Below are 12,070 nucleotides of genomic sequence, written 5' to 3' on the forward strand. Positions count from 1 at the left end.
CGCTCATATGTGGATGGATTTATGTCTGGATTCTCAATTCTGTTCCACTGGTCTATGTGTCTGTTGTTGTACCAGTACCAGGCTATTTTGACTACTATGGCAGTATAATAGGTTCTAAAATCAGGTAGAGTGAGGCCTCCCACTTTGTTCTTCTTTTTCAGTAATGCTTTACTTATCTGGGGCCTCTTTCCCTTCCATATGAAGTTGGTGATTTGTTTCTCCATCTCATTAAAGAATGTCATTGGAATTTGGATCGGAATTGCATTGTATCTACAGATGGCTTTTGGTAGAATAAACGTTTTTACAGTGTTAAGTCTTTATTCAGGAAACTGCTTTTGGTTAAGTCCAGTTGTACTGACCTCTCCTGTACTGTGTGTTGTCTCTCCCTTCACCTAAAATAGTTCTTGTCTACTATCTAATTAGTGAATACCCCCTCTCCGTCCCTCCCTCCACACTCTCGTAACCATCAAAGAATATTTTCTTCTCTGTAAAACTCAAATTCTTTAAAAAGGCCAGACTTACTGGACCAGCTGAGATCAGAGAACTTCCTGAGACTATTGCCCTGAGATACTCTTTAAACCTTGAACTGGCACTATCCCGAGGTTACCTTTTAGCAAAATAACAGACTGGCACACAAAATAAAGGAAATTACCTGTAAGTACAGCACTCTATTAAAAAAAACCATATGAGAGCAAAAGGTCAACGATTACTCTAAAGCAAAGATGAGAAGATAAGAGAGCAGGGAAACTAGAGCACTGGAAATGGAGCAACTGGACTACAATTAAAGAGAATGTTGACACATGGTAAAAAATGTAACTAATGTTGCTGAACAATTTGTATAGAAATTGTCAAATGTGAATCTGATTTACTGTGTAAACTTTCACTAAAAACACAATAAAATATCATTAAAAAAAAATGATCTCTTCTATTCCCACATTAAAAGCTATTATTAAATGTCTCTCAAACTGTACCTTCAGCACAGACTTCTCCTCTCAGTTCCAGACCGGTTTATCCACCTGGCTATTGAACATCTCAAAGGCTTCCTAGAACCTCAACTTCAAAGGACCAAATCTGAGCTCATTCTCTTCCCCACCAACCTATTTTTTCCTGGGGTACTTTCTATCTCAGAGAAAGGCACTACTGATTTCCCCACCTGCCTGAGCGAAAACCCTAGGAGTCACTGCTGCCTAAGTTTTCTTTCCTCTTCTACTCCACGTTTAGTCTGTCACCAAATTCTGTTGCTTCTACCTTCTAGTTGTCTCTTAAGTTTGTCTGCATCTCTTTTATGGCTGTTGCTGCTGTCCTAGCTGGGGTCACCCACACCTCTGGCTTGCCTAGGTGACACTGACACCTCCTCCCATTTTGCCTTGCCTCCATGCTTACTCTCCTCCAATCCATGCTACAAACAGCATTATTCAGATCATGACTTCTAAAACACACATTTCATCTCCTTGCCCTACTTCTTGAAACCCCTCAATAACCCTCCCCTGCTACACACACACATACTGCTTTAAGGATAAAGTCCAAGCCCCAAAACAGACACAAAAAGACCTTTAATGAGCTGGCCCTTTCCTTGCTCTCCAGTCTTATTTCTCACCAGTCTCCACCTCACAGCATTTTTCAGCTACATGGGGCTTTTCAGGTCCTTAAACATGCCATACTTCCCCTCTGTGTTCTCATACGGGCTCTTCTCTTTGCTCAGGACACCCTCCTCCCAGCTGATTAATTCTAACTCATCCTTCAGTTCTCACCTTAAACAACACCTGATCAGGTAAGGTGCTCTGCCATGTGCTCCCAGAGCACCTCTGCTATCATAGCATTCATAACACTGTTGGCCCTGCAAGTATTATTGTCTCTCTTCTGAGCTGAAGTAAGCTCTATAAAGCAGGGCTGTGTCAATTTGCTCGTTACTGTATCTTCAATGCCTAGCATTAGGCCTGGCACATAGTAGGTGCTTAATAAATATTTTTGATAAAAACACTGACTGAGGTGGGGATGAGGGAATATGGGTAAATCTCCCAGTGGCTGGGTAAGGTTGAAGACCTCAGATTGCCCACTATTCATACATATATGATTACCTAGCCATTTTGAAGATGCATGCCTCTAGTCACAGAAGAGACCAGGTAAAAGTCTGTGAACGAGTTAAAATACATTTTCACATATGATACTAGAGAGCAAAGAATGCTTATGGCCACTGAGGATGGGTCAGTGGCAACCTTTCTACAAAGACAAAAAGGCATATTTTACCAATAAGAGAACACATGGATTGTTATTAACTACAAAGATTTTTATTCTGTTCTTTACCTGCTTTTTACAAATTGCCTGAGCTCCTGAAGCTTCCATTTGTCATATTTTTCAAACCTTTTGAAGTGTTCTTCTGCATGAAATTTATCAGAAGGTGAGTTATAGGCAAATACCAGCCCACACTGGGCACCGATGCCCCCACGTCGAACCTGGAAAGAGAGATCAAAATATTAACAGAGCGAAAACTCTGTCGCTATTTTGCGTTCAAATAATATGGTTAAATTCAAATGGCTTAGAGCAAAATCAAAATCAATGAAATGATATTTCAGAATACATTAAGTCCTAGAAAAGTAAGAAAACGGCTTCACAAACCCTAGGTTTACACTGTCCACAGACTTAACAATCTTTTCAATTCATCTTTGTGTCCCTGCCCGCTGCTACACGCTTGACACGGAGTAAACGGTCCTTAAAGTGTTAAATGAAAAACCAATGACATGGACCTCTGAAACACAATCTTATCTAAAAGAAAAAAAAAAAAAGTTGTAACCTTGGAGGAGGTTGCTTAAAGAAAAGTAGCGTGAGAATTACCATAATTCTGATCTGAGTAACCTGGAAGGCAGATTCAGTTCCTGAAGAAAAAATAGTACTCGCTCTGGTTTTTCCAGTTTCTGTAAGAAAACCTGGGGGAAAAAAAAACAAACAAAAAACCAACAACTAAAGTTAGGATGATTGGCTCATTTCTTATAACTCTAAGAACTAAGAAGATCAAGAAAAATACACTATATTCTTTGAGGCTGCCTTTCTCTTCATAACCTCTGTTAACAGTGTGATAACACGCATTTGTTCCAGTCGGTGCTAACTATTCTTCCTGGAAATCCAAATTGTTCTCAACCACTCTGCCTTATCAAGATGAAAGGCTAAACCAATTTCATGCTTATTTCATTACATTGAGCACAATTAAAAAAAAAAAAAAGTTGTGAAGTGAATCTCTACAGGAAATGTACAAAATCTGTCACTAAAACCAAGAAAATTAAATCTAAAGAACATTTACTAACTCAGAGGGGAGCTATTACATGATCTAGTCCTATGAAACAGTAATTCCGTGGGCGATTTTAAGAAATCATACAGCCAGAAACTCACACAGCTCCACCAACAACAGTCCTACAAACTATCCCAACTGCTGAATTGTCACCTGTTCCCAAAGGATGTCTCTAATTAAATCTATTAAAAAAGGCTGAAATACTTCCTAAAAGTTAACTGACTAACCAGAAATTCAAATTAGCCTCAAAGTAGACGAAGCAATAATTTAACTCACATCAGACAGAGTCTTTTTAAATAACATTGCCACCAAGTATACACTTAAGTTTTTTCTTTAAAGGCAAAAAACCCAAAACTTTTCTGCTTCCTTTTTTTGGGTAAGAACCTAGCTTCCAAGTCTAATTGTGATATTTTAAAACACAATTGTTTTAACACCTGCCCCTCCCACCCCCTTGCTGGATTTATTCTTTTAAAATGACAGGTGAAAAAACATCCAACTACGAACTTAAAGGATTGAAGCAATTTGCCCCTTCAGTTCCTATTCGCAGTATGCTAACAGTAACGCTCAGACCTTCTGCGTTGATGTGTTCCGAGCTGCAGGGGCACCTGTTCAGAATGGGCAATTCCCTGGAGTTGGGAAACCTGAAGTGAAAAGAGCTCTGACCTCTGTAAAGGCGGGGGACGGGGTGGGGGAAACACTCCTCAAACCCAACGGTTCTGGCTGTGAGGACATTTTTCCTGTCACATCTCTTCAGACTCGTTTTTTGCAGGGGATCAAGAGATCAAAACCTAACCTGAGTTACTAGAAACAAACAAGGATGGCTGTGCAGAGCGACCAGGAGCGACCACGCATGCCTCCCTATCCCCATTCACATCCCCTGTGTGTGCTTTTCAGAAAATCAAAGAAACAAAAACAAATCTACAAACTGTAACAACTAGACTAACAAGAACTACTTCTCCAAGGGGGGATGGAAGGCAAGAACAAGGAGGTGGAGGGTAAACGGCACAGGGAGAATAAAAAAACAAAAACTAAACCTGTTACCATCAAAGCGATTCTGACTCATGGTGACCCTGTGTGTTAGAGAGTAAACAGTGCTCCAGGGGGCTGTCTTAGCTATTATCTTTATGGAAGCAGATTGCCAGGCCTTTCTTCCTGGCACTGCTGGGTGGGTGGGTTCGAACTGCCAGCCTTTAGGTTAGCAGTCAACCTCAAACAGTTTATGCTACCCAGGGTCCTTCACAGGGAGAATAACAGACTTTAAATCAGACCTGGCACAAGAACCCTTTCCAACACAGGGCAGTGTTAAAAATCCACTTACGAATCTTCATCTAGAGTACAATAAAAAAGCATGCAGCAATAACAAAAAATCCACATACAGGTGTCTGAAAAGTTCTGCCTTATATGCCCCAGAGACAAAAAATCCAATTCTTCAGAGAGTGAAGGGAAAAGGCAGAAGGGCTTTAGCAGAATGGTCTGCCTCTCCTGGGTGAGGGGAGGGGAGAAAAGAGCTGCCCTCCCCTACACTTTGGATGACCAGCAGGCGGCTGCCTGGATCTACTTCAGTGTGGTAGGGATGGAGCAATGAAGGAGACTTCTCTGCAGAGGCTGAGCTGCTCAGGGCACGGAAACTGTCTTATTGAAGAGTCTGCTGCTTAACAAAACGACCAAAGGAGAAGAGGTGCAACTGGGGAAAGCACGTTTTCCCAGGGATCTCTGCTGCAGAATTCAGGAAACAGGCTAGAGAAGAGGCAACCACTGAGAATGTGGGAGGCCTGCAATGCTGTGAAGAAAGTCAAGGGGAACCCGATCCAAAGCAGTAAGGCCAGTCCCTTTCAATGTCTGATAATCGCTGGTGCATCCCAACTGCTTTATTGCATCAGCAATATCCAAAGCAGTATTTCAAAAACCCAAACCTGCTGGCGTTGAGTTGATTCTGACTCACAGTGACCAGCCAGGACACAGTAGAACTGTCCCACAGAGTTTCCAAGGCTGTAATCTTTATGGAAGCAGGCTGCCGCTCTTTCTTCCATGGAGTAGCGGTTGGTGGGTTCGAACCACCGGCTTTTCTGTTAGCAGCCAAGGGCTTAACCACTAAGCCACCAGGGCTCCTTCAAAGCAGTATTAACGAGTAGAAAAGGGGCACATTCAGGAGACTAACTAGCTGGCCAGCAAGATGGATGAGGAACTCACTCACAAACACCCCACGGATGAGGAAAAGAGCCCACAGCAAAAAGCAAAAGGCACATCAGCAATTATTTTGCTGACACTGGAGAGTGAGTGAGGCTTCCTTCCAGACACCTCAAGCGCCGGATCAGCTGTACCTGGAAATACCCTTCATAAATTACATCTTCAGCAGTACAGTTTTCCTGATCCACTCGGCTTCTCAGTACTTAAAGAAAACACAGTAGAGAGACAACCTGAACTTAAAATAGTTAAAAGAGTAACTTTTTTCTATTCTAAGAGGAGTCTGTTTTTCAAAATGGAAAGCTCTCCGGCACTTGTGCATTATTACAGTCACTGGCACCTAGAAAGATACAACTTTCTAAAGGAAACCAGGAAGGGTGCAGGAATCACTGCTGAACGAAGAACAGTCTGAAGGAAGACTGCACACACTGAAAGCGTCCAAGACCACGGTGCGATCGCACACAGCTGCTGAGCATGACTAGCCTTTCGTTCACTAAAGACCAAAGAATTTACCACTCACCATCCCTCGTCCATGGCTCAACGAGGAGATTTTCAGGTCCCGACTTATCTTCTTTTCCTTTGACATCACATGCCTGAAGAGTCAACTGGAGAGGTTTACCTGGTCAACAGACAGAGAGAGCCTAAAGCAGGAGCTACAAAAAAAGAAAACCTGCAGGCACAGCAGTGGAGTACCTGTGATTACCCAATTAAAAACTGAAATGGAGACGTGATATTAGCCACAAGTTAACACTGTCAAGTGCTTAACTATTTTGGCACCAGGGTACCCCCCAAAATAAGAGCCTTTCAAATGTATGTAATTGATCACCGTAAGTAAAATTTACGTGCTATATATTTATCACAAATATTTTTCCACATCCTTAAGATATTTAAGGAAAAACTAAGATATCAATTTTCTGACTTGAAAAATTAAACATAATTATTACATCACATTAAAGACAAAGGTACGAATATCGTGGCAGAAAGATCACAGTAGTGCCTCTATTACTGAAGGGAATACTGTACTTTGCGTACAGAGACTTTGTCACTAGAGGTGGGAATAGCAAATACGTTGCTCTTCACATGCCAAATGCAGTCATTTGGGAGTAGCTCTATGGGCCCCTACGTTGAGGAGTAGGGGCCCCATCCTGGATCAGTAGAAAAGTGCTGAGGGGGCTGATGCTGGGCATGGGAGGGGAGGGCAGTAGCAGGCATGGTATACATACTTCTGAGCAGTGACCACGGGGGTGCAGAGGGGTACATTCTAAGACAAAGACCGCTTTGCACCATGTCTTGGCTAGTTTCCTCCCTCCTACAGATGAGGAGTATTCCACCTTCCCAACCCTCTTGGCGTATACAATAAGACATTTGTGTACTTCACCAAAGATGGCTGTGAACGAACGGTCACCAAACCTAAGTGATTGGGCCAGTAAATCTGGGGAGCACAGCCTAGTGGACACCCAGGGGTCCTCTTCTGCTAATGCTGCCATAAAGGAACCAACATCCCACTTCTGCCTATCAACTCTAGTCAGTATGACACTCAGAGAATATTAATCTAGCAAGCATGGTAAAACTACAACAACCCAGTCCATAAACTACCCGAAAAGACAAGATGCCAGGAGGTCAGATGCTGAGGATGGTTTTATGATGTGTCCACTGCTGGAATCTCCATCAACCCTAGGTCATTTACCATATTTAAGGAGCAGGTTCTGCCTAACTGATGCCATGGATGAGATGAGGGACGAGGCATCATACTGTGTGTCCAGGTGGTCAGTGATGGTACAGAGAGAGCTCATCACTTTGGCAACACTTCCTCTTGCTAGTGCAAAGGCCAGAAGAGTCAGCTCCACCTCTGGAGTAGAACAGCAGCTGTAAACCAAGAGCAGAACAGTTTCACTTATTAAAAGCATGACAAAATTCAGGTAGCTCCAACCCTATGCAACTGACTGCCGTAAGTGAAATTAACCTGCCATATGCTTTCTATATGTTTATCAAAAATATTTACCCATGGCTCTTTTAAGACAATCTAAGGAAAAACTAAATCAACCCAGAAGACCAAGGAATTTAATTCTTAATTCTGTAAGCTTAATTTAGAAAAATTAAATAATTCCAATAGTATCAATTATAACAAATTTAACTTTACAAACGGGTTTCAAAGAAACCAAAAATAAACAAGCACTGCAATAAGCCTCTACTATTAAGAAGCCTTAGGGAGTGAGCTGGCTTGGCCAGAGAGTTGAAGGTTTCTTCCTTCAAAAACCAAAAATTTATTTTAGAGCGACTCCACAGCTCATCTCTCTGTCTTTTTTAAACACATCATGCTGAAACTTTTGAAATGGCCTGGATGGCTCAGGGGCTGGTTTGTCCTCTAATACAGTAATGTCCCCAGGGCTCACTGAGACGGAGCTGAGTGTCCCTACACTAAGCGAGCCATCCCTCCTGTCAGGCTACCAAGGGGCCCTTTCCCCAGTTCTACAGATAATCAGGCTTGTCAGAGCTGTGTGTGAAGGTAAGCAGGCTGTGAGGAAGGACCACGGGCCAGAGATCTGAGTGCACTGGAAGGTTTTCACGTGAGACTTCTGTTCTAGCTTGTCAGCAACACCCACTCCCACCACCCTTGCAATTCCTGAGGTCAGGTGATGCTGCCAGATAATGGATTTTACACGGGTGAATTAATTTTTACTTTCTCTTCAGCCGCCAAAAAAGAACCATTTTTAGTTGTGATCTTTAAAAGAGTAAAATATTTTTTAAAAAGATTTAGCAAGCATATATATATATATATATGTTCTCCATCCCCCCGAAAGAGTTCACTTTATAACCTTGATTTTACCTAGTTATCCTTATGAGAAAACTGTCCACTTCTTCCAGAACACTGGGAGACAGGAAAGTTGAGAAATCAGTAGATCCTGGTGAGAGGGAAAGTGGAGGCATGTGCTGCAGCGCCTTCCTATAAGGGTAAAATCAGGTCAAAACCAGGTGTAACAGCAGACAACAAGAAACTGTTAAAAGCTTGTTTTCACTGATCCATTATAAATAAACAGACAGTATTCCCATAGAGAACCTGATCTTTTATTTCTGATTTGGGTTCATAAAGGACACCATACAAACTAGCATTTTTCTCCCCTTAGGAGTCACAGTGCTAAGTAGTTTCATAGGCTCTCATTTTTTTTCTTTCTTTCAAGATTTTCATTTTCCTCTGTAAAGGCTATTTCAACTCTCTGGAATCACGCATTTGTTTAAAAACAGCAATTTGAGCAGAAGACATACATACTCTACAGAGAAACCATGGAGTGGGATCAGTAGGATATTCATGCAGGAGCAGGGCAATGGGAAATTGGTTATATACAGAGGGAGTGATCAAATTATTTCAAACTTCAAATAAAAAAAAAGATTGATGATGCTTACGGCTAGGTTTCTCATACCAGACAAGAAAGTTATGGAAAGGGAGAAAACTAGAATGAACACTGTACTGTTGGATTAGAATTGATGGTATCAGTATTAACTCATAGTTTTCAGTATCACAGAGAAAAATAATATAGGTATAAATGTGTGCATGTGTGTGTGTATTCTTTATACACACACACACACACACACACATTCCCTAGCTGTGCCCACTGAGACCGCTGGGGGAAGCAATACCCTGCAGGAATGAGTGTGGTTTCTAAATAGCATTTTCTACTAACAGGGACGAGGGCTCCTTAGAGAAATGGCAGAGAATGTTCAAGATAAGTCTACAACACCTTGTTGCACCAGAAGGTAAGGAGGTGGTCCAAGAATGAGGAACACATGTCAAAAGGACATGTGAGCCAGAATAAAGTGGCTCCCACCAGGCAAATGTGGGACAAGCTGAGCATCAGAACTGTGATGGATTATATAACCCATTGAGTAAAACAGGAATCCACGAGTCTATATTAACATAAATAAACAAACAGAAAGTTTGATGAAGAACAGGACGTTTACGTAGTCTCAAAGTATATCCTTAGAGATGTATTAGCTACAAAGGGAAAAAGAATTATTTTACAGTGAAGTCTGGCAGACACAACTTTAATCAAGTTATCGAAGTTCAGTGATGGACACTAGTAACAGGGCAATGAAGTTTTGTGCTACCTGACAGGACACAACGCAAACACAGCATCAGCTCTGTAATATTCCTGGTTAAGGGTGAAAACCTAAATTTCATCAAGATGAAACATCAGACAAACCAAAATTGAGGGCCACTCTTCAAAATAACTGACCTGTAACTTGCAAAGGTGTCAAGTTCAGGAAAATAAAAAGCATGAGGACTTGTTTTGGACTGAAGGAAATTAAAGAGACATGACAATGCAATGCAAAATATGATTCTAGACTGGGTCCTTTTCTGTGAAGGACATTAGTGGGACAACTGTAAAAACCTGAATGGGGCCTGAGGGTTAGATGGTAGAAATGTATACCAATATTGGTTTCCTGATTTTGATGCTGCAGAGGGATGTTCTTATTTGTAGAAAATATATATACCAAAGTATTCAGTGATGACAAGGCACCAGGTTGGTAAACTATTCTTAAAGGAATCAGAAAGAAATACAAGTTCTTTGTATTGTACTAACAATGTTTTTCTAAGTTTGAAATTGTTTAAAAAAATTTTTTGAAAACAGGAAGGAAGAAAGGGGTGTTACCAAATAATATCCTTCAAGCTTAGCACTGCCAGCACTAATTATTTACAGAAAAGTTTTAATTAATAATAGCACTAACAAATTTTAAAAGACATCTAGGGAAAAGATATTGGCAACCTCTTCTTGTCCGATGTTTTAATAGCCTACACTAATAGCGCTTGGAGCCCTGGTGGCGCAGTGGTTAAGAGCTTGGCTGCTAACTGCTCATGCAGTTTGAATCCACCAGCCACTCCCTGGAAACCCTCTGGGGCAGTTCTATGCTGTCGTATAACAGGGTTGCTATGAGTCGGAATCTGCCTGACGGCAACAATGGGTTTTTTTTAATAGTGCTTATTATCACTTATTGAACTACATACAATACTACTACTTCACTGTTATGGAAGCTGAGTATTTTTGCCCTAAGAGTTTTTTAAGAGAAAATTTCACAGGTGCTTTATATGTAAAAATAAATTAATTTACCACTTCATACCCACTAGGGTGGCTACTATCAGAAAAACAAAAAATAACAAGTGTTGGTGAGAATGTGGGGAAATTGAAACCCCCGTAAATAGCTAGTAGGAATGGAAAATGGTACAGCCACTGTGAAAAACAGTTTGGCAGTTCCTCAAAAAGTTAAATATAGAATTTCCATATGCCTCAGTTACTCCAACTCCCATGTAAACAGCCAAAAGGTTTGAAAGCAGGGACTCAAACAGATCCTTGTATGCCAATGTTCATTGCAGCATTACTCACAATAACCAAAGGGTGGAAACAACCCTAGTGTTCATCAACAGACGAATAGATAAATGAAATATGGGACACACAGACAACGGAATACTACCCAGCCAGAAACAGAAATGAAGTTCTGATATGTGCTACAACATGGATGAACCCTGAAAACATTATGCTAAGTAAGTCAGACACAAAAAGATAAATATTGTATGATCCCACTTATGTATCTAGAATTGGCGAATGCATGGAAACAAAAGATTATCAGTGGTTATCGGGGGAGGGACGGGGAGAGTGGGGAGTTATTGCTGAAGCGGCACTGAATTTGTTTGGGGTGACAAAAAGCTCTGCAAAGAGTGGTGACGGTTGTGTAACGTTGTGAATGTAATTAATGTCACCGAATTATATATGCAAAAATAGTTAAAAAGGCAAAATTTTGTAATATCGTAGTCCCTGATTTACAACGTATTCGAGTTATGATGAACTGCACTTACGACCATCTTTTTTTTTTTTTTGTACATCTTGTCGTTAGTAATATGTACTATGTACAATGTTGCAGCTTGTAATTTGCCGATGTTATCATTCTTAGATGTTTACTTGCAGATGTTCAAAGATCAAATTTATAAAGATACTGATAATAAAAGGCTACAACAATAAAAACTAAAAAAAAAGGGCATTCGACTTACACCAAAACCAAATTAACCACAGAGTCGTCAGAACAAAACCCTGTCATAAGTTGGGGACTACCTATATATGTTTTACTACAATAACAATTTTAAAATAAACACATTAGCTTAGCATTCTTTTTTTCTTCGCCTTTTTTTTTTTTTAATTCTTGTGCTTTAGGTGAAAGTTTACAAACCAAGTCAGTCTCTCATATAAAAATTTATATACACCTTGCTCTACATTCCTAGTTGCTCTCCCTCTAATGAGATAGCACACTCTTACTCTCCACCCTCTATTTCCAAGTCCATTCAGCCAGCTTCTGTCCCCCTCTGCCTTCTCATTTCCCCTTAAGAGAGAAGCTGCACACATAGTCTCATGTGTCTACTTGATCCAAGAAGATCACTCTTTGCCAGAATCATTTTCTATCCCATAGTCCTGTCCAATCCCTGCCTGAAGAGATGGCTTTGGGAATGGTTCCTGTCTTGGGCTAACAGAAGGTCTGGGGACTATGACCTCCAGGGTCATTCTAGTTTCACTCAGATCATTAATATTACAAGAATTTGGGGTCTGCATCCCACTGCTC

General features: G+C 40.9%; 1 protein-coding gene across 11 annotated transcripts in view; it reads right to left on the minus strand.

The window, feature by feature from the left end:
* ZZEF1 (zinc finger ZZ-type and EF-hand domain containing 1) overlaps positions 1-12,070 on the minus strand; it is a 121,496-nt gene that overhangs the window by 82,163 nt on the left and 27,263 nt on the right. For all 11 annotated transcript variants that reach the window (XM_064271591.1, XM_064271594.1, XM_010596515.3 and 8 more), the window contains 5 exons: positions 8,295-8,411; positions 7,155-7,333; positions 5,988-6,086; positions 2,833-2,924; positions 2,305-2,453 (listed from right to left, as the gene is read on the minus strand). In XM_064271591.1, the coding sequence (XP_064127661.1) occupies positions 2,305-2,453; positions 2,833-2,924; positions 5,988-6,086; positions 7,155-7,333; positions 8,295-8,411 (636 nt within the window). The remainder of the gene's footprint in view (positions 1-2,304; positions 2,454-2,832; positions 2,925-5,987; positions 6,087-7,154; positions 7,334-8,294; positions 8,412-12,070) is intronic.

This window comes from Loxodonta africana, chromosome 18 (genome assembly GCF_030014295.1).
Source record: "Loxodonta africana isolate mLoxAfr1 chromosome 18, mLoxAfr1.hap2, whole genome shotgun sequence".
NCBI classification, from domain to species: domain Eukaryota; kingdom Metazoa; phylum Chordata; class Mammalia; order Proboscidea; family Elephantidae; genus Loxodonta; species Loxodonta africana.